This window comes from Sinohyriopsis cumingii, chromosome 2 (assembly GCF_028554795.1).
Source record: "Sinohyriopsis cumingii isolate HCF-2022 chromosome 2, ASM2855479v2, whole genome shotgun sequence".
Classification (NCBI taxonomy): Eukaryota; Metazoa; Mollusca; class Bivalvia; order Unionida; family Unionidae; genus Sinohyriopsis; species Sinohyriopsis cumingii.
In genome coordinates this window covers 796,607-821,740 of record NC_142962.1, presented here as the reverse complement: position 1 = coordinate 821,740, position 25,134 = coordinate 796,607, and the positions used below count along the sequence as shown (strand labels likewise).

At 34.1% G+C, this 25,134-nt stretch overlaps 1 protein-coding gene across 2 annotated transcripts in view; it reads right to left on the bottom strand.

Moving 5' to 3' along the window:
* Window positions 1-25,134, bottom strand: part of LOC149804193 (uncharacterized) — a 110,100-nt gene that overhangs the window by 7,195 nt on the left and 77,771 nt on the right. For both annotated transcript variants that reach the window (XM_089937730.1, XM_089937736.1), the window contains exons 17-19: window positions 24,136-24,283; window positions 6,535-6,790; window positions 5,776-5,872 (exon numbers count right to left, since the gene is read on the bottom strand). In XM_089937730.1, the coding sequence (XP_089793856.1) occupies window positions 5,776-5,872; window positions 6,535-6,790; window positions 24,136-24,283 (501 nt within the window). The remainder of the gene's footprint in view (window positions 1-5,775; window positions 5,873-6,534; window positions 6,791-24,135; window positions 24,284-25,134) is intronic.

The window sequence follows — 25,134 nt, the reverse complement described above, 5'->3', positions numbered from 1 at the left end:
GATGGGACGGTATGCGGTCAAGGGGAAACGCCTATAAGATTAACGTTGTGTGATGATATGGACACAGTGAGGAATGTAATGTGAAAAAAAATCCATAGGTTTAACAAGGCAAACTATACATTGTGGGAATCTAACATGGAAATGGATACTGCCCAAAACTTAAACCTACTGACCAACGCACCGACTTATATCGACAAGTATCACACCCACTCATCAACACCAAATCTTACATATATATATATATATATATATATATATATATATATATATATATATATATATATATATATATATATATATATATATATATATATATATATAGACCAGCACGGAGTGTTAATGGGATGGGGATGTAAGTAAAGCAGAGGCTAAGTAAGGAAGAGTAATGCATAGACAGGCAAATTACACAAAGGGGAGTGAAAGGAGAAAAGGGGTATGAGTGCTCACATATTCGCTAAATACACAATCACTAAGTCACATTTATGGTATCACATAACTTCATCTGGTTGGTTGTCTTGAGAACGGACGATACAATGCTTTTGTTACGAATGGCCAGGGATTGAAAATTAATCATCCGTCCCAACCTGTTCAACCAGTCGGAATGCGTATAACGTAATTTAGCGACGGCAGTTTTGTATCCACCAATCAGAATGTCAGAGCCTCTGTGACGCCACACTCGATATATATAACATAAAGCGCTTTTACGATTCACATTGCAGAACTGGAATCGAATACGTTTATGTTGCAGTACGCCTGCAGTGGATTCCTAACGGTCAACAGTGAGAACAATCAAACCGTAAGTGTCTTGTAACAAATCCCGAATGAACAGAAACAGCTAAAAAGCCACGAATGCAACTTCTTTGATTAAATCTTAGAAAAACAGAAATTCACATTGAAAGAATTCCGAAACATCCATGATATCTACTACCGTCACTTCAAGCTAGACGTTTACAACGGCACTACACTTACCAACAGCAGTAGGAGGTCTTCCGCTAGAGAAATCTTTAAAACAGTTGTAGCCAATAATGTAAAGTCCATGATTATTGTCTTTCTTTTACCCTACAGCCCTTTTCAGGGCCAGCTATATCACTCGCTGAAGAAATACTACTTGACTGGTAATTCAAAATTACAACACGCCAAAAATATGTGAGTACGAGTGTATGTGTGTATGTATGTGTATGTGTCTGTATCTTATGAGTAATAAAAGACCGACCCATTTAGAATTACACAAGCTGGTATATTCTCATTTTTTAACAACTCAGTTTTCTTCGGCGTTGTCGACATTCTTGCAGCCGGTGCCTTTTCTCTCGACATATAAAACAGGTATCTTAACTTTCAACTTGAGAGCAGTGACGTCGAGTTTCATCATTGGTCTTGGTCAAATTCGTATATTTTCGAATTACTCTTTGTAAATTGATGACCAGAATATTTATCTTTTTGAGGTTCTTTCAGCTTCACAGGTTGGAAGTGGAACTGACTAATATTATGTCTTACATCTAGGTTATATATATATATATATATATATATATATATATATATATATATATATATATATATATATATATATATATATATATATATATATCCCATCATATAGAATGACTGAAATAATTAAATATTTTCGCAACCTTTGTAACACAAAAGAAAATCAACACACGGTGCTCCCTCATTTCCTGAAGCACACGAATGCGACCCAGACTGTATGCAAGCGGAGCAGTGGGATGCTTTCTACATTTGGTACCAAGTCAAGTCATTGAAACCTTCGGATTTCCTAGAAGATATAGTAAAACAATGGCGGTCCAATGCAGCCTTTCTACGACGGTATTGTGGAATCCTTTGATAGTTAATCCTCAAACACGAGGGTATCGATCCAATGAATGAATCTTCTACCATTTCTCAAAGATTGGTGTACTGATACAATTTCAATCCTGAGAATACAATTGTTATTGTACCACTTAAGATGGTATCAGATTGTATCAAACCGTGATCCTTCAGTACTGGATCAGGATTTTGCGTTCGTTACATTGCTTGTGCTTGGTAAGACAAGTGGATATAATATGGCAGAACGGTGGACAAAGAAAATCGGACGTTACTCCGTGAATGGTTGGAAAACGCACAGATGGTGTAAGAAGTTCATGTATGTCTGTTGAACCGATGTCAGTTTTATTATCCTAAACAAGAACTGAGATATCCATATAGAGGGCTGATCATGAACGATCTGTACGAAATAACTCGCCAACGACGACAGCGCTCGGAAAGTCATGGATATCAAGTGGTGGAGATATGGGAACACGACTAAAACCAACGTTTAAAAAACAGGCCCAGGATTTCGACGACTTCAACATGGTAAACATCGAATCTTTCAAGACTCGAGACAGTTTGTTTGCAGGACGGACCAATGCGACAAACCTGTTGTAAGACGCAGATAAATCTATATATAGAAAAGAACGAGTCAAATATATCGATGTTTGGTCGTTGTACCCTTTGACTCGTAAGTACGCTCTATGGACAATTAAGAAGGATCCATTGTGGATCTATTGTCATACTGCGCATGTATGACCATTCCATGAAAAGACATGAGCACCAAAACCTTGTTGAAAACAGCAATCTGTTAAAATTCATCGTAGTAGGGATGAATTTCAGTATGCCAAAGTGTGTAGAAGAAAATCGTTGCACTTCATCCACAATTCATTCTTTCCAAGTAGTGTGTGTCGCTAGTGATGTATATCAAGATACGTTTTACTTGAACGATGCATGTGAATGGAAAATTCTTCGATTCAACAACTGGAAGCAAGATGTTACTCTCATTGCAAAAGTAATGTGTGAATGTTTACACGATACCTAGCATCAAAGGAATAAACAGATCCCAAGAAAAAAAGAGAAAAATAAAAATGAATATCGAGTTACGGTTGTCTCGTTGACTAAAAAACGCGTTTTTTATATAAAATGTATTGTGTCCTTTGTGGTAGTTTCTGAATTTGCATCTCAATATCTCAAAGTGATTGACAAAAGATCTGATGGTTAAAGATAAGTGATACTTTATCTTCGACATACCCTTAGAAAACTCGTTACTTGGCTAAGAGGTTCAAATAACACCGAATTAATCTAATTAAACGTTTGATCGAATACAAGCATTTCTTTGATCGTCCTCCACAATGTAGTATTGCAAAGAGTTTCAATCCTCTTAATCATTACTGAAAGAACGTCAGTGAGAATCCGTTTCGTTTGTTGAAGGTGTTCCTCGCAAAGACGATAGGATCCTGTCAGACTCTAGCCAAAACGCATCTCGTTGTGCTCGATGATGTGGTAGGAATAGATGAAGAAAAAAATAAACCAAGATTTACACAAAATGACATTATCATAATGCTAAATATTATTTAAATTATCCCAAAAATTTTCCGCGAAGTAAAGTGCATAGCAAAATTAGTCACAAAGTTCGTTACACAGTTTTCAAACGTCTTAGAGATAAATCTCTTTAAAATAATTGGGAACACCGAGACTGATATATGCTTCTGAAGCTGGCATACATTTGCCACATGCGTATTTACTGACTAATGTTAAACATACCACGCAAGATTATGTATCACGATTGGTGTCAAGAACGGGTCTGGTGATTTACACGTCGCCTTCCTCTAACATAGAAAGTAAATAGACCATTAACTTTTTTCATCCTGTCTTTATTCAACATATCTTCATCTGAAGCTCGTCTATGACATCATTAAAAGTTATAAATATTGATGAGATTGATAAAATGTAACTCCCTCAAAATGTATTTAACCGATTTTGATTAGATTTTCACTTCTGAATTTCATTATTCTTATATTTAGATATCAATGTCATTTTAACAAACACACCTGATCTGTGGTTATGTAAGGTGCAAATTTATGTAGAGCTATAAAGAGCACATCAAGTTGGGCAAGATAACAATTAATTAGATTTATGGGGACAGGTGCGTGTTAAAGCGATATACTGCAATGATTTTTAATGTCTGTGTCGTGTGATGAAGTGAATCTTAACTAAGCCTTCGTTTATTTAACAGTCAGGCAGACTGGTAGGAAAAAGTTAACTTGAATCTTTGTATCAAACATGTCAGAGATGAAATTGTCAAGAATCAGTTATTTTGAAATCTATAAGTCAGGCTGACCACAATTTTGGCGCCTAGTTTTAAAAGGCGGTAGATACATCTAATACTGATTGGTTACGCTAAATAAGGGGCGAGTTTCCCACAAGAAATTTCTTGGTTTTTATATGCCCCATCGCAAAATTAAGTCAGTCTACGTTTTTCTGCAAGAGGAAAAAATATAGGAGACTGTGATTGAATTTAGAAGAAATTCTCTCGTAAAACATTTATCCATGGGACCGGATGTCTGGTAGGTCGACGGACACCAATCTGACGGTAAAAGCGAGCAAAGCTTGAAAGCACAAGGAACCTGCGTCAATCTCATGTCATTCGTTGATACCAATATAATGATTTGCTTGAATTTTTTGCGTATATTTGCATGAATGTGTTTAAATCTGTATATCAATTTTCTTGATATGAGTATAACTGTGTTTGAGTTAATTATATCATCTTCTTTATATAAATTTGACGATTTGCCTGAATGTATTGTCCTGATTGTTATAGGAATCAGATTCTAAAAATCTCATGTATTACTTTAGTTGATTTGAGTTACGAGAATCAGTATGAAGTCTCCAGTCTTAAATGAATTCACGTATGATAAAGACTTGAGTGCGTATTGACTGAAATTAACGTTGTTAAGCCATGAAGTGACATTTCGTGTATGCTAAAGACTTATATGCGTGTATTTGTTAAAAATAACGTAGTTAACCATGTAATGATTTCATACATTCATTTGTGTAATTGAGACAAGAACGGAACTGTTTTATCTCGTGGGATGTTAATGTGAGTCAGTGATGAAATATCCGTTAGGAAGTACATTAATCTTAGGAAACTAGGTTTGTTTATGGTCTGCCATGTTTGACTTGACCAAACAGCCTCTGGTATCTGTTTGAATTCCGATAGGACGATATCTGACACAACGAGAGGGGAGTAATAATCTATTCCCAGTAGGACATCTGACAGAAGATTTAGGTTGCTTCTCTGTTTATTTTGAAAGGGGAAATAGCTCCACTGACGTATCCATGTACCTACTTATCCAAGTATCTACGTATCTACGTGCTTACGTATCCACCTACCCACACAAAGTTTGAGGGCCGAAAGAGGCGATACAATAGAGAGTTTGGAGAAGAAAAAAGCGAAAGGACCAAGAAGAACAGCCACAGTGAAGTTGGAGTGAATTGGAAATAAGCAGGTTATGTGAAGTTGTACAAGGCAATGATTTCGACTGCTCACTCGATTATGTAATGAACCAATTATATCTTTTAAAACATATCAGCTCTTTACATAAGTATATTTGTGTTTAAAATTCAGAGAATGTTTTTTTTTCCAAAGAGAATTGTATCTTCCTAATGTAACGTATTATAACAGTTTCTGATGTAATTGATCTTGTATTTCGTATCGTTCTGTTCTATATATCTGCTAAGATTTCTATTTATTCCATATATAAATTTCACACTCTATATTAATATATACTCGATCTGGGCAACAACACAGAGGGCGATCACCCTCTAGATAACGAAAACCAAACAAAGCAGACACCATGGAAGAAGGTACAATCCGCCAATCAGCCCCAACAACACCTCCAGCCCCACAAGTTAGTTCTGAAAATACTCTGGCTGAGCGTTTGTTGTGAATGATTACAAACGGATACTTACAGTTCATCTGAGCAGTTACTTGGCTTCTCCATTCTGTATCCATTTGACAATACGTAATACAAATCAGCAAGGGCAATATTTGGATACGGCGATGCTCCTGGAAATTGTAAAATGGTCATATCAGGAATAAAAATTCATAGGGATAAGATCATTCCTTTATTGTCAACTTAGTATTACTCTCAAAGCACTCCTGTGTTATTGTTAACTTAGTATTACTCTCAAAGCACTCCTGTGTTATTGCTAACTTAGTATTACTCTCAAAGCACTCATGTGTTATTGTAAACTTAGTATTACTCTCAAAGCACTCCTGTGTTATTGTTAACTTAGTATTACTCTCAAAGCACTCCTGTGTTATTGTTAATCTTTAATGACGATAAACTATGCTATCTGGTTATAAATTATACAAATTCCTTACAAACTGAATTTTTTTAGGTTTTTGGACTAGATGCTGCTTGCGATATGACTGGATTATATATATATATATATATATATATATATATATATATATATATATATATATATATATATATATATATATGACCCGTTAAATGATCCAAACAATAAATGGATAATCACTTGTCAGATGATGGCAATTGAAGTTCTGAAGTAAAACATTCAGTCCAGCCCTATAATGGTAACAACAAAACTAATGCACCTATGTTATTTATAACATAGGTGTAACGTTGAATTATTTAAATATGATTCGCGAATTGTCTTTTCCTTTGGAAGTTTACCCCAAGAAACAAATTGTGGACTTACCCATTGTAACTATTTCCCACAGTAGGATTCCAAAGGACCACACATCACTCTGTGTTGTAAATACCCTGTCGGTCAGAGATTCTATTGCCATCCATTTGAGAGGTAGTTTTCCATTAGTCAATTTCTTGTACTGGTTTTCATTATAGACATCCCTGGACAAACCAAAATCACACAGCTTTACAATTTTATCGTATCCCAAAAGTATGTTCCGGGCTGCCAAATCTCTGTGCACATATTTCTTTTCAGCCAAATATTCCTGTAAATGAGAACAAAAATTACGTATGGATGGAAAGGTAAAATTTAAAAACTTGGAAATGTACTCTTCACAAAAGAAACATGACGGAGATCGTATATGCAAAGCGATTCAGCAATTATTTGATATATAACTCAGGTGAGACTTATCTAATTAAAATATATCGTCTTGTTTTAAAAGACTTTTTTTGACAAATGACAAACCCTTATCTTCAGGCAACTGGATTACTAACAAACACTTCTACATAACATAGTATTACCTGTTTTGACCTGTTAATGCACTCATGATCCAAATTTAATGGGATCATTTCTAAAACAACATATGAAATTATTAAACCCTTTCGAGGATTGCATTACATTTTTGTTACAGGGAGAAGCTATATGCATGCGCTCTATACGATTTCCTTAACATACTTTGTGTTTTTGGAATGAGAACTAGGAATCTTTGAAATTTAAGACAAATGCAGTTCTACTGAAAAAGACCAATCAGAATCATTTATTTACTGAGATAAACTGTTACATTACGTCAGTTTCTCTAGGATGCGGTAAAAGAACAAAAAGCTAGGATAACCCTGGCTTATTAAAACAACCCTTCTGCAGGAAAAATAATAATTCAAGATTCTGCTAAACATGGCTAAATAAGGAATACCCAAGTATAATGTAATTGTTCCCTCACATTCGCAATGAAGATTAACTAACCATATTAATACTGTCAGGTATCCATGTAAAACATCATATAATAGAAAAGATGGATACGTGGAATAAAAGATTAAATGTTTTGAAAAATAACCAGCTACAACTTTTAGCCGTCATATGATAAACAAGGACCAAGTACAACTTTAATTTAGTCCTGTTTTGAAAAGTGACCAACTACAACTTATACCGGTCATATTGTGACCAAGGATAAAGAGACGATTATTTGCAAGTCTTTGTCATTTAGTTTACACAAAGCGACAGTATGTGATGGGTGACATATACTTTCTCGAAAATAATATTGATGAATATACTTGCAAACTAACCAAAAACTTGACAGGGATTCTCCATTAACCAACTAGACATCATATTTATGAATTCTGTTTAAGTGTTTGTGCAAGATATTGTAAACCCAAAGTTAAGCCAACAATATTTCATATATAATGCAAGACGTTTCATGATTTGTAATTTCAGTATTAAGCAAAACGTTGTTATGAAATCTCAAATTTGTACTAGTCCTGAGGAAGCTATTCTGATTGGGGTGGTCTTATTGGGGGTGTTCTTATTGGGGGTAGTCTTATTGGGGCTGTTTTTCTTCCAGGTTCTTCACTTTTTATTGTTACAGAGATAATACTACGATAATTATGCCTTTTATCTGAATATTTCAACGTCCCTAAACATGCTTTCTTTTTGTTCTGACCGTCTTCCTGCTGACTCAGAATAAGAATAACTGTTCAGACTCAACAAATGGTGTTTTGTATTAACTTTTATCGCTAGTATCAAGGAATCTAAGAATGTCAATGTTTGTATTCATCATTCAACAGGTGCTTAGCACTCTTGATTCGCGATTAAAGCCAAATGAGAAGATGCCGTAGCGTCATAAACTCACTGATTTCCCTCACCATTTGGAATGTTCTTTACTTCATATCTCATAATTTGCGGGTGAAGACAAGATTCATCAAATCAATCGTCAAGCAATCACCGTAAACCTGATAAAACAGCATGAAGTTTTACATGCCAGCCTACATTTTTTTATTACCACATTATTAGTAGTGTTACCATCTTTGGATTATTCCTCTTTAACCCATTACAGATTATCTTCATATTTCAAATAACAATAAATATATTGTCTACATTTATTTTTAACAGCTCCTGTAGATATCCTTGATTTGAAACATTAGCTTAATTTGAAGAAACAAATGATTTTAATATATTTTCTTGCAAAGGTTTTCAGGCAAATCATGAGGATGAAAAATGCCTTACATAAAATACTCTAAGAACTTACAAATTCTTTCCATTTGACGTCTGTACCACAAAGAATAGTTAAGCAGATAGGTCCATTAAGCAATTCTTATCTAACAGATAAGTAACCTGGACTGGAGATAGGGGCGTAGCTGCCATAATAGCAAACGTATGCAAAGCAAAGGGGCCCACGAGCCCATCCAAACAAATTATTTTTACACTAAAGAAAAAACTAAGAACAGGCAATATACCACCCACAAAATTCTTTAACTTTGGATCCCGCAAATTATTGCAGGGACCACCGGTAAACTTTGCATAGGGGCCCAAATACCATAATTACGCCACTGACGGATGAGGGTAAACTAAATATATTCCTAATTGTATACAGGGCTCAATCAATATCTTCGTTAAAACTCTCTTTGCGCGCATGTCCGAAAAACAATTTATTACTGTATATCTAGTGTTAATCGAGTTCTTTTGCAGTCTAGTTATTTCTTTTCTATGCTGGCTATTAACCCTGTTTACTATCAAATGTCGATTTTTCAACCCATATCTTTCACTACTGCCAGATATAAACCCAGTTTCAGACATTGTATATACTCCAAGACTGATTGTGTATATTTTATTTTATCTGCATATAAATAAAAATGCCTGACACAAGCGACTTAAAATGAACTACAAAAAATAAATAGCAGTAGATTTGATACCAGCGTGGCAGAAAATAAGTTATTTTTCTATCCGAATGTAAATATGGGCTTACGTAGAATGCCCATTAATAAGATGAAGGTATGTAAGTTTTAAAACACATCGCGATTGCAAACACTGATAGCTAAGTCGCAAATCCAGGAAAAGGTAATCATCAGAACAGAATGGTTGGACGCATCGCTTTTTTTTGTAAAGTAGATACCTTAGACGCCTAGCCTTTGTTTTGAGATTTACATTGCTTAGCTTATGGTGATATATTTTAACATAATTCGAGTTTTGCCAGAGGAATGATTTGATGAAAAGATGAAAAATAATCCCATTTTTATAATAATATAGATGGGAACGTCTTTAATTCATGGAAAAATAGTTCGTTTTAATATATTGTATTGCCAAGCATATATAATAATGGGGTGGGGCTACAAGCACAACATAGATATTACAAAATTAATATGGTTTCATACAATTATATGTAAGCATACGCGATTCATAAACAAGAGGAATAATGAAGTACGAGAGAGAATTACTATTTAAATGAATGATATTGCCTGATATTGCAGTAGACGTCATACAGCAAAAACAATTACACTAAACAAAGGCTAGGAACGAAGAACGTCATATATTTGTGACTATGTCAGGAAACGAGTTCACAAATCAAATTTTGAGTTCTCTTTAATTATATAAAGCTTTTCCTGTCTTTAATATTTTATGGAACAAGTTAAAAATAAAGAGCATATTAACATACGTAACAGAATGAGACGATACGTGTCAGAAATTATTTATAGCCGATGGTATATCGGTTAGATTTAGACTCTGAAACAATTTCCTACGATATTCTATACAGTATTTGCAAATAAATATGCAATGCCATCCATTTCCTGTATCTTCACCAAAAGCACACGTGGATTATCTCTCAAATGCCAGCTAAGAAATATACATGCTTGTGTATGGTTTTGGCTTCAATTTTACTTATAAAGATGCAATGGTTCCCTTCACGCTTTATTGAATCCGGGAGTGTATTCTAGGTATGAAAAGAAGAGTATAAGAGTGAATTTCAACTTATTTTAAGTCCGACATTAACTAGAACAAAATTATTTATATTTCTATCTTTATACATGTTTATCTCAACAAACAGGAGTGGCAGAAGGTTGACTAGATAAGAAAGAGAGACGCCTTATACAGTTATACGAAAGCAACTTAATTCATACGAATTATTGTCTATCCGTCAAGGTAAACCAGCTAGTTTCTCCATATATCTTGCGACAAGAAAAACTTCTAGTAAGGTCAGTTACAATTTTCCCTACTTTTCAATGTAGTTTTTGATTATGTTTAAAAAAGCCATCAGTCGAACATCCATTCCATACAACTTGAGCATATTCAAGTAAACGGCGGATGTTCGTAAAATATATCCTTTCTATCCTTTTTCGGCTACACTGATATTTAAGTATTTTCAAAGTATGTGCCATTTTTGAGGGCGTATGAAATATCGTATCAATGAATTTGGTTCAGTTCCCTAGACAAATAAAAGGTATAACAAGATATCTGTAACAGGGTAGTCAACAGAAGAGAGAAATTCGTTTTTAATTTTAGTTCAGGAAAAACGGGATTTAACTCATGCGAGAACAGCATTACCTCCGTTTTGGTTGAATTAAAGTCAACCAACTTCTGCCATGACCAATCGCTTATAAATCTGAATTCAATGCATTATTAATTTCTTAAGTATCACCTGTTCAACACGAAATATTTGTCATCAGGAAAGAATTTACTTACACTGAAAAGATTATCGCCTTTAACATTTATAATAAACATTAAAAAATAACGGCCCTTAAACAGATTCCCGTGGTATGCCCGCTGCATTAGTTTGGCTACTGGGTTCAGATTATTTACAAAACCGACTGGATTCAGTTAGATTTGTAGTCAAAATACCAGTCAATTAGACAGCTGACAGTGTCATAACACTTTAAATTAGTATTAGTATTAGACCTTAATGCCAAATAAGATCAAATACTTTGGAGGCATCGCAAGAGATAGCACATATACCATTATCTCTATCTAGCGCAGTACCTATACAAAGTTACATATCTATGAACTGAAATACTGTAGAACTGCTGGGAAGAAAACCGAATTAATATTTAACTATAAGATCATTTAAGTGAAGGTATTTGCAGGGATGTTTAAAAATGATTCTTTCCATACCTTTTTCAAACACAGATCAATTGTTAAATATGCATATAACTTATAGAATCAGTGACACTTTTTATACACTGGCTTACATTTGAAGTTTTTCCATAAGGCTTGAAATACTTATTTGACGGAAAACATTTTGAATAGAATACACAGTGGTTTAACTGTAGATGAGATCGTTCCTTAAGTATATTGTGCCATTTTATCCACACCGCATACCTTTGTTCGATCACACATAATTGGTTTATGGTAACCATCTAACTAAAGACCATCGTCAGCAATGTTATTATCTAGACGAGTCGCTATAAGGGCCATAAAGTCAAATCGTCAAAATATCTGGCGATGAAATGTTTTTTTTTTATGGCGACCTGGTCTACTATTTAAATGTACAATCGATAACGTACTATCAGTTGAGGACGTGACTGAAATAATGTATTTGTAAGAATCAGGTGAATGTGAAAGAGATATTTAGCATGGACTCAGCTTAATGTCCTCATATAATATAAGACCTAAAAATACCAATGGCCCCATATATTATAAGAATTAAACGCACAATTGTTCCCATATAATATAAGAACAAAAGGCACAAATGTCCCTAGTTAATATATTAATTAAAAGCACAAATGTCCCCAGATAGTATAACAACAAAAGCATCATTACAATGCAGACGAGTACATCTGGGGCCACTGAATGTTCAAAAGTAGTACTCCTTGGATTACTATTATAATATATTACATATTCACTCCCTCTGGTATGAATTGGAAGCGTTAAAGACTATCTAACGAACAATAATACAAGTATCCAACAGAACATTTGAACAATTTGTAATATCACTAAGAACGATCCAACACCTCAAGATACGTATAGAGTACGCACAGTGGTAATTCAAATGGTGTAATATCACTAAGAACGATCCATCACCTCAAGATACGTATAGAGTACGCACGGTGATAATTCAGATAGTGTAATATCACTAAGAACGATCCAACCATCACCTCAAGATACGTATAGAGTACGCACGGTGATAATTCAAATGGTGTAATATCACTAAGAACGATCCAACCATCACCTCAAGATACGTATAGAATACGCACGGTGATAATTCAAATGGTGTAATATCACTAAGAACGATCCATCACCTCAAGATACGTATAGAGTACGCACGGTGATAATTCAAATGGTGTAATATTACTAAGAACAATCCAACCATCACCTCAAGATACGTATAGAGTACGCACGGTGATAATTCAAATGGTGTAATATCACTAAGAACGATCCATCACCTCAAGATACGTATAGAGTACGCACGGTGATAATTCAAATGGTGTAATATCACTAAGAACGATCCATCACCTCAAGATACGTATAGAGTACGCACGGTGATAATTCAAATGGTGTAATATCACTAAGAACGATCCATCCATCACCTCAAGATACGTATAGAATACGCACGGTGATAATTCAAATAGTGTAATATCACTAAAAACGATCCAACACCTCAAGATACGTATAGAGTACGCACAGTGGTAATTCAAATGGTGTAATATCACTAAGAACGATCCATCACCTCAAGATACGTATAGAGTACGCACGGTGATAATTCAGATAGTGTAATATCACTAAGAACGATCCAACCATCACCTCAAGATACGTATAGAGTACGCACGGTGATAATACAAATGGTGTAATATTACTAAGAACGATCCAACCATCACCTCAAGATACGTATAGAGTTCGCACGGTGATAATTTAGATAATTTAAGAACGATCCAACCATCACCTCAAGATACGCATAGAGTACGCACGGTGATAATTCAAATGGTGTAATATCACTAAGAACGATCCATCACCTCAAGATACGTATAGAGTACGCACGGTGATAATTCAGATAGAGTAATATGACTAAGAACGATCCAACCATCACCTTAAGATACGTATTGAGTACGCACGGTGATAATTCAAATGGTGTAATATTGCTAAGAACGATCTATCACCTCAAGATACGTACAGAGTACGCACGGTGATAATTCAGATGGTGTAATATTACTAAGAACGATCCAACACCTCAAGATACGTATAGAGTACGCACGGTGATAATTCAAATGGTGTAATATTAATAAGAACGATCCAACACCTCAAGATACGCAGAGAGTACGCACGGTGATAATTCAAATAGTGTAATATCACTAAGAACGATCCAACCATCACCTCAAGATACGCATAGAGTACGCACGGTGATAATTCAAATGGTGTAATAACCTACTGAAAGATGTTACAATTTAAAATTCCATAACTTTCATTTTCTACATGTTCAGGACCAATCATATATCTCACAGCTTGATTTGTGCTTCTCGTTTGAGAAACCCATATAAAATCCGACATTTTTCTAAAAATACACAAGATATATATTTATATCTTTCATTCTTGTACATATATATATATATATATATATATATATATATATATATATATATATATATATATATATATATAATTTTAAATAATGTCGCGTTTTATATGGGTTTCTCAAACGAGAATTCAGGATCATATTATTCATGTTATTCAGGATTATATTATTCATGTTATTCAGGATCATATTATTCTTGTTATCCAGGATCATATTATTCTTGTTATCCAGGATCATATTATTCATGTTATTCAGGATCATATTATTCATGTTATCGAGGATCATAGTATTCATGTTATCCAGGATCATATTATTCATGTTATCCAGGATCATATTATTCATGTTATTCAGGATCATATTATTCATGTTATCGAGGATCATATTATTCATGTTATCTAGGATCATATTATTCATGTTATTCAGGATCATAGTATTCATGTTATTCAGGATCATATTATTCATGTTATCGAGGATCATATTATTCATGTTATCCAGGATCATATTATTCATGTTATCCAGGATCGTATTAAAAAGTTTTACATACACATTAAGATTACAACAATTTATCATTTCATATATTCATTGACTATCAACTGAACCTACTTTGTTGTAGTTTTTAAAAGATTGTAAATTACTTGTAATAATTCTTCACCTGTAATTGGATCATTCAAACAAGACTTATAGACAACATCCGCCGTTTGTTCCGTTTCTTGGATTTCTCGGTCGTCGCTATATGTGTTCACTGCGTTTATTTCTTTAAAATATTTGAAAAATTCTTGCATTGCAATGCTATTCCTTTGCAAAGATTTTTCTTAATGTTTTGCAAGAGTTTTCTTATAGTTTGCATTAGAGGTTTGCATTTTAACTTGACACTCTGTTGTGTTTAAGTTCGTGGACCTTCAATGTTTTCTGGCCTTCCTGCACTAACTGCCAAACCACGGGGTAGAGTCAGCTTTTTCTTGCGTGCATTTGGAAAGTATTTAGTTGTATTATCCTTCTGAGGAAATCTTAGTTCAGCAGAACTGATAGTTTTTACTCATGTCGCTGTTAAGTCTGTTTATATCGTCTCAAGTTATATTTCCTTTCGTGGTGAGTTACTGCAATTCACAGGTAATATAATTTAGATTTTAAATAGTTATATTAGCCAAGAATTCATTTTTCTCCTTGTATCCCACAATATCCTAGGTCTATTTTCTATCATATAATTTTCTATGACTGAATCATCTAGTATATGTAGCTGATCACTTCGAATTAAGTATGTTAAATACAATGAGTGTTTGATCACTTCGAATTTAGTATGTTAAAGCACACTGAATGTCTGATCACTTCGAATTTGATACGTTAAAGTACACTGAATGTCCGAACACAAAGGGTTTAAATCGAGCAATTTTTAATTTTTCTTAAATGTTAAAGCTCACTAATGTCTGATCAGTTCGAATTTGGTATGTTAAAGCACACTGAGTGTTTGATCGCTTCGAATTTAGTATGTAGCACACTGATTGTCTGATCACTTCGAATTTGGTACGTTAAAGTACACTGAGTGTTTGATCGCTTCGAATTTAGTATGTAGCACACTGAATGTCTGATCACTTCGAATTTGGTACGTTAAAGTACACTGAATGTCTGATCAGTTCGAATTTGGTATGTTAAAGCACACTGAGTGTTTGATCGCTTCGAATTTAGTATGTAGCACACTGAATGTCTGATCACTTCGAATTTGGTACGTTAAAGGACACTGAATGTCCGAACACAACGGGTTTAAATCGAGCAATTTTGAATTTTTCTTAAATGTTAAAGCTCACTAATGTCTGATCAGTTCGAATTTGGTATGTTAAAGCACACTGAGTGTTTGATCACTTCGAATTTGGTATGTTAAAGCACATTCTGATCACTTCGAATTTTGTATGTTAAAGCACAATGAATGTCCGAAAAGAAAGGGTTTAAATCGACCAGTTTTGATTTTTTCCTTAAAAATTGAAAGCAACTTAAAGTCCTTACAAGGTAATCAATTAGGATCTTGTCACCATATGCGCATTTTCCAACTCGTCTACACCCACCCTTCCGTTCTAAATAAGCACGTTATTATTTCTACCAAAATTCAATAAAAGTATATGATACCTGTTTCAATTTATGTCTTGTGAGTTGTTGTCGAGACTGAGTATCTCAGCTTGGTTTGTATTAAGAATGTTATTACAATTATTTCATAAGTTAGTGGTTCCGGCATTAATGTCATCAGCGGGAAAAATAGAGCTATTAAAATGATGTAGCATTTGATTTTCTATTTAACAATGAGGATTTCTGAACGCCTCTTTTATCACATCATATGAGCACCAGTCTTTGTTACCACAGGCGTTCCAAATTCACCCATCGTCAATGCAGACATAGCCATGCCAACTCATTAGCATATTTCATCATATAACATCAAATTTGTTTGATCAGTCAATTACACCACTGCTAATTAGAGGAGACTCTAAGTATATTCTTAAAAACGGCAATAAATGTTAGTTGAAAATTTACGAAATAGTGTCCATTTCAATATGTGCATGTTATACAGCGTAAGCTTCGTTTGAATGACATAAACTAATGAAAGAAATCCTACCGCACGTTTTGAACCTTAGGTCTCAAAAGACGATTTCAATAAATGAGAGTTCATCATAACCTATTATATCACGGTGCATGAAACTAATACACACACATATATAGTATGTACGTTATATCAATGATATACCACGAGATGTATACATTTTTCATCAAAAGGAAACGAGGCTTGCCTGAATTTCCTTTTAATGAAAAATGTGTACTACTTGTATATCATTGATACAGCGTACATACTATACATATATATTATTTACATCACACACAAATACACATATTTGTACTTGAAATTGAGTTACGATATGCTCCTGACAACTGTGTATTGACTAAGTGAATGAACTCCTCACATCCCTGCGATTGCGTCCGCTAAAAAATGTAGTTCTACGATATTTCTTCTTGCTCACAATCACTTATGCAAATTGATAACTTAATTGTTTTCTTTTTCAGTTTCTATTTTTATTCACATTTATTAAATCAGTATGAGACGCACTCATGATTTAAACATGAGATATGGTTTTTATAAAGAAAGTAGTGCACTGCAAACAAGGTTAACTACTTGAACACTGAACCTGTACTGCAAGGCATTCACGTACTGGCGTATGGAAATTAGCGTGGAATGGATACTAAGTGCAATGACGAACCAACAAGAGGTAATTAAAATATAATAATATATTGACAGTTCATCTAAGTCATTATTCTGCTTTGATTAACATTTTAAAGACTATGCAATTCTCTCTCTCTCTCTCTCTCTCTCTCTCTCTCTCTCTCTCTCTCTCTCTCTCTCAGGAGAATGGAAAAAATAAAGGATTCCTATGTAATTGTGTACCATTTTATTATCATTTAGAAAACAGGAATTATTAATACTTTTCAGCGTTATTTTCATATGTCATTTATGATTAATGAATGAGTAAAAATTCATTGATCTATAGGCCTGCGGTTGAAAAAATGTTTATATATTCATATTATTGCGCCATGGGTGGATCATAATTTGATATACCATTAGTATTGGTATATCAATTTGCTTTATACCAATACTTTAAATGCCATGTTATTTTTAATGTATATGGTATATATATATATATATATATATATATATATATATATATATATATATATATATATATATATATATATATATATATATAGTGTCAAACACCTCGTACCGTGATAACTAAGCTTTACCATCATGAATAATGTTAGTAATGTTTTGGTGTTTGCCATGAAATATCAGGTGTTCACATCATCATGGAATACTACAGCTGCATTAAGAATTGGCATGCTCACGATGCCAATTAGATATTCATTTTGCTGTAGGTAACACGCCCTTTTTGGATGATGATGTATGAACTAACGGCGTAAAAAGGTATAGTTTCTCTGATATAGGTTGAATAATGGCAATCGTCTAGGGCGAGGTTGAATTGTACTATGGCTGGTAGAAAATCATTTACAGAACTAGGAATTAAAAGGATGGAAGTAGGCTTATATCACAAAGTACTACACATTTGTAAGTGATTCCACATAAAACAATTGTACTTGATTGATGAAATTTCTTCCATCCATAGATTAAGTACTCTTTAAACGTTTTGGGAGATTTCATATGTTCTAATCACAATGATTGCAAACAATCATTTTTTGAACAACTATTTAGACATTTAGATAATTCTCCATAAGCCAACAGGTTTTAAATGATTGCTGTATTTACGACGTAAATTCACGTGCACGGACTGACCGTGATTCCAATGAACTAATGAAATTATGCTTGCATCGTAGCATCCTTAGTTCACAAGAAAAGATACAAGGGAAAGGCGGACAAACGTGGAAGGCTATACATATCAGCCAAGATATGCATTAACCATTCCACTGAGTGGCGACAGAAAAGTCATTACATGGCTTTCGAGTTTATTTGGTTCTAGTGTCATGGTTGTTTTGGTTCCAGACGTGTTACTATATATGTTTGTCGGTTTGTGGCATCGTCTGTATTGAATTAACAGACGTCAATGTCTACATAGGTGTTCCAGTTACCGGAAAGTTATACAAAAGTGTTATATCGGTTAACCTTTCGCGACCGATGTTGTTAAATACCGCAATTATATTTTATCTTTGCAGTAAAGAAGTTCTTGTGAAACATTTAACTAACCTTTTATTTGATATGAAACAAAGAATCCCCACAGCACGAGTCTGTTATAAAACCACAGACTAAACTTGAAATTACATGTAAAACAAATTTTGCATTAAATAGAAGTGAATGGATTGTTTGAGTAATAAAACTTACAATAAAATAATTATTTAAATCAAACGTACAAAACCAAAAGATACTGTAACGACTTATATTATTGGGCAGCGTTAACGGTTCGTACATGTAGGACTTACTTGTCGACGAAAACTTGGCTGAAAGGAGCATCAGATACAGTTGCATTTATTCTGTTGAATCTCCAACAAGGAATTTGCTCAGACAAAACTAAAGATGATGGCATAAAAAAAAATCTCTGCACTTCAGTTTTTTATTTTGGACCCCTCGGAGTGCAGTCAGGATCTGAAACCTTTATCTTGTCATCTATTAATTCTAGTGATAAATCATACAAAACATAATCGCCTTCTCACAATTTATGTAATTGGAGTTCAGGGTACAAGAGAACTGACTGACAGATACACAGGCGGACAGACACTACTGGTTTCTGTATATTCTCGAAGTGAGGACCTGAGAAATTTGAAGCTATTCGTTATTGACTATAATTGTTATAGATTTTCCCTTTTAATCAATTAAGCAACATCAGTATTATTCGTCTAAATGTAGCGGGTGAAAAGATTATCAGTTTCCAGTTCTGCAATATATTGTACAATTTGTGCGACAAATTAAGCATCTTGGTGATAGACATTGGATGTCTAGGTAGAAAGAAAATACTGAATATGCAACTGTCTGTAAACGTATCATCATATCATGTGATGCCTATATGAGAAAAATGCTGCACAAGACCTTACAAACTTAAAAATGTTGCATAAGACCTTACAAACTTAAAAATGTTGTACAAGACCTTACAAACTTAAAAATGTTGCATAAGACCTTACAAACTTAAAAAATGTTGCACAAGACCTTACAAACTTAAACAATGTTGCACAAGACCTTACAAACTTAAAAAATGTTGCACAAGACCTTACAAACTTAAAAAATGTTGCACAAGACCTTACAAACTTAAAAAATGTTGCACAAGACCTTACAAACTTAGAAAATGTTGCACAAGACCTTACAAACTTAAACAATGTTGCACAAGACCTTACAAACTTAAAAAATGTTGCACAAGACCTTACAAACTTAACAAATGTTGCACAAGACCTTACAAACTTAACAAATGTTGCACAAGACCTTACAAACTTACAAAATCTTGTACAAGGCCTTGCAAACCTAAAAATGTTGCACATGACCTTACAAACTTAAAAAATGTTGTACAAGACCTTACAAACTTAAAAATGTTTTACAGGACCTTACAAACATAAAAAATGTTGTACAAGACCTTACAAACATAAAAAATGTTGTACAAGACCTTACAAACTTAAAAAAATGTTGTACAAGACCTTACAAACATAAAAATGTTGTACAAGACCTTACAAACTTAAAAAAAATGTTGCACAAGACCTTACAAACTTAAAAATGTTGGACAACACCTTATAAACTTAAAAATGTTGCACAAGACCTTACAAACTTAAAAAAGAATTACTCAAATTTATTCTTGATACTATACGACTGGGAATGAAACTGATATTTGCGCAATGAACATATTGTACATGGTATTCATTTTATTCAACATCAAGTACTTTACGTCTTTTGTCACGTGGATGTCCACATTACGCCTTACGTTTGCTAACTTCTAAGAGAATGCTTTGTTTTCCAATGACCTTTAATATAAACTTTGTACACTATAAGTTTATGACATAAACTGACACAAAAGGTCATCGTCTGCCTCCAGCTGAATTTGCAAATATAGGAATCTTAGAAGCGGCAACAATCTTTGTCATCCGTATAAATATGCCGCCGTTCTAATAACAAATATAAATTTGCACGGACATGTCTTTTTTCAGAGAATCATAATGCAATCTAAACTAACCAACTATTGACGTAAAAAAGTATATATCATATCACAAAAAGCATGAGATTGACTAGACAGTTAATTTATTATCAGGTTTTTGCTTAGGGGGAATGTTTGGCCTTGGTGTGAAACGGACATATCTTCTGTGCCATTATGAGGCGTATAATCCTGATATATTTTCGGCTTCCTTGCAAGCAGAAAATGCAGAGTTGAATTGAAATATAAATGCCATTAGGGAGACCGTCTGAAAGTGGTTGTAATAAACAGGTTGTCCTTACATACTGGTAAAGCTGCACTGATATAGACTTATGGAAATATGTCTTAATAGACCGGCGATCCGTATATGGGTAATAACGTAATAAAGCACACAGAATATCATGAAGGTACTAACGTAATGATACACAGTGAATATAATAAAGTTAATTATCACATACTCCGTACACTTTGCCTATAGTGTGTTCAGTTTCATATTTTTTATATTATACGCGTGAACATATCACTTTTATAGGTTACCGCATTTGTATGGGAAAATATGAACGAGTTTGTAGCATGGAAATACTGCACGACCTTGAAAGTGTAGAATATCCATTCGACAAAACGAGTTCATATTTTCCAATACAAATGCAGTAACCTTTTTATTATATGCTCATTTTCTTATTCTACCTAAGGCTTAATGATATAAACAAAAATACACTAAAAGAAACAAAGTAAGTGAATTTATGCGTATTCCAAACTAAATACACAAGCGCAGTTTCATCATTACACAACAAAAAAGTTATTAATTCGCACATAACTCCGCCCAGATAAATCTGAACTTAGTCGCGCGCTAGACATAACTTTCGAAAGATAATAGCGTTTCGGTCTGCGTAAAATTGAAATTAAGATTCATTTTTAAATCTATTCGGAGAAAAAATGCACACAGGAAAATAAAATTACATCAGGTGTTCGACAAGTGCATGAACTGAAAATAATATGGGAAGATCCTGGTTATCAAGAATTAAGCATGTGACAATCTTTTCTTCAAAATTTGCTTTTCATCCTTACTAAAAATACTGAAATATCTTATCATCTTCTTCTTCGCCTTTTACAAACAATCTTTGTATAAAGATCGACCCCAATGCATTGCCAATTGGACCTATATATAGACATGAAGATCGACCGCAATGCATTGACAACTGGAATTATCATTATACATAAAGATCGACCCCAGTGCAATGCCAACTGGACCTATCAAAAGACACAAAGATCGACCCCAACGCATTGCCAACTGGGCCAATCAATAGACATAAAGATCGACCCCAGTTTATTGATAACTGGACTTATCATTATACATAAAGATCGACCGGAATGCATTGACAACTGGACTTATCATTATACATAACGATCGACCGGAATGCATTGCCAACTGGGCTTATCATTATACATAAAGTTCGACCGCAATGCAATGACAACTGGACTTATCATTATACATAAAGATCGACCCCAATGCATTGCCAACTGCACCTATCAATAGACATAAAGATCGACCCCAATGCATTGCCAACAGGACCTATCAATATACATAAAGATTGACCCCAATGCATTGCCAACATGACCTATCAATAGACATAAAGATCGACCCCAATGCATTGCCAACTAGACCTTTCAGTAGACATAAAGATTGACCCCAATGCATTACTAATTGGACATATCAATAAACATAAAGATCGACCCCAATACATTATCAACTAGACCTCTCAATAGACACAAAGATCGACCCCTATGCATTGCCAACAGGACATATCAATAAACATAAAGATCGACCCCAATGCATTGCCAGCTAGACCTATCAATATACATAAAGATCGACCCCAATGCATTGCCAATTGAACATATCAATAAACATAAAGATCAACCCCAAAGCATTGCCAACTGGACCTATCGATAGAATACTTTGAGACGTTTTAGTAAGCACAGCAAATAGGCAGGATCAATCAAGTATTCGTACTGCTCATGACTTGCACTGAATATAATTGATGGATATGTAGAGGATATATTCGCTTCTTGCATACATATAAGTAATATTTCACGAGTAAAGTGAGAAAAACTGTGAGTGACAATACGTGTTTCCACTTCACGAATGAAATATTTAATTGTATTTACTCAAAAATATACAATTTGCATCGATTTCTGGCTCGATTCCATGCCAATGTGAATAACGGCTGCATCACTACTACATCGATAAAAAGAAGCTCCTGAAATTTACAATACTTTAGGTCAATGACTTTTTTCTTCAAATTTATCTTGTACATGTAATGCTTGAAATTGTGTATTTTGTCAAATTATCGTCTGTTTTCAAACAAAAATTAACATATATTGATTTATGTGAACACATTCCTTGTGCGGCGCGGATTAATACAGTAACCGTTCTTGGAATAGGGATTTTGTGCAAATATCACGAAGCGGTCACATCGGACAGATTTCAGAGCATAACTGCAAAGTTGCAAAGACAACAAAATTCATTTCTGAATGGAGAAATGAACAGTATAAGGAACCGATATAATTTCTACTTTAACAATTGTTTGCTCTATTTAACCGCAAGTTTTTCCCTATAAATGTGTTCATGTGTGGGTGACAGAATATCTAACAGCAATAGCAATAGTTCCTGTAAGTTCAGTCACTAATCATTTGCAGGATTCATGTGGAAAAGACATTTTTAAAATTAATAATCTGAAACCTACTATTTGTTCTTTGGAATTCATTTTAGGCATTTTTTATGGTGCCTCCTTACTGATTATATAAATGTGTACTAGGGTTCTACAATGGTTGTGTATTTTATGATCTGTTCATCTGGATGGATAGATGAGAGAAAGAGAGAAGAACAGAAGGCATAAATATGGAAATACATACTTGAATAGCATACGTAAGGGCAGATATATTTCTTAAATGGGAAAAGAAAGTAGTTCCAAATGTGACATCGCCATTTTGGCTATATCAGTTTCTGCCACTGATATAGTTCAATAGCTCATTATGAAATATATAATAAAAAGCATGTCCTGTTCTTAAACACAAGTCTGTCTCTTTGTTTAGTCACAAATCTGTAATGAACATTCCGCTTAAAAGTCCAAGTCAGGTTCAGTTTAGGCTGTGTTCAGACCAGGAACACGTTCAAATTGCTTGGCCGTTTTAGTGATATTAGTTGTGGTCTTTTGACGTCATTGCTTTAATCAAAGTTTAAGCAGGGGTTATTCTCATTTCGACTGAAGCGGGATGGAGTATTGAGTTATAGCATATATAAACTGAAGCAAGATGGCGGACAGTTTTTGTGTACGAAAAATACGATTTTGTTAATTGATAATTTCTTGTTCACAAGAGATACGTTTGGTACGGGTAACGTAATAACCCCTGTTCGATGTAGTCATGTAGACTATGTTGGACTCGAATTGAGTCAAACATTGTACTCACCATGGCCATTGCTACTTGTCTGGCGAAAGACAGCATATCTGTCGGTCGAATGACGCCGTTATCAATCCCTCCATCGTCGTCCATGAGCGAATATATTAACTCCGTTTGGGATCCACTTTTAGTCAACTCTCCTTCTAAACGACATTTCCTGGAAAAAGGAAGAATATAACATTTAACAATTAGACATGCGCGTTCCATTTTCCGAAAAGACTATTTTGTCTTAAAAATTTTATTTTTTACCTAGCAGTTTGCATGCTCTCCAATCCCAAATATGAGCGAAGATGCCAATATGTATTTCTAAAGATAAAGATATAAAACATATTTATAAATACATTGCCACTAATCCAAATCTTTGTCAAACCTGAACGATTTCAGTTCCTTAATATCAATTTTGAATGATATAATTATTCGACTATGCGCTACTGTAAATTCCAAAGTTACTTTGGCTTGGATGCAGTTTTCAGAAGACCTTATTTTATAGCATTATACAGTTTCTCCATTCCTTTACTTTTCATGTCTTTTTCTACTATGAATTGTAGTTAAGTAGTCAATAGATTTGGCGATGTCACTTGTTCTGTAAACAGCAATAAAAATCGGTAGTAACTGCCGGCAGAGTACATACAGATTTGGTAGTTTCGACGAATCGCAGTACCATAGTTATCATATGAAATTGGTTATCTATGAAGTTGCAATCTTTAAAGCAGTGGACCGTTTTCATTATCTTTGTGAAAGGTAAATTGACAATTAAGTAATCTATACTAGTATGACTTTTCTTGAGATAGATAATACGCCGCATAAATTATTCGGTGCACTGAATTTTCCCATTACCGCTGATAGTTTTAAAAGGAAAGGTTATAACAGACAATGTTAATTTCAAAGGAAACATAAACTGAACTATATTACACTAAGTAATTGATAAACGAACCAAGACGCGACGTTGGAATTCTTGTTACGGTTTTATTTTTAGCTGGTGACTTACGCAGTGTAATTTCAAATTTT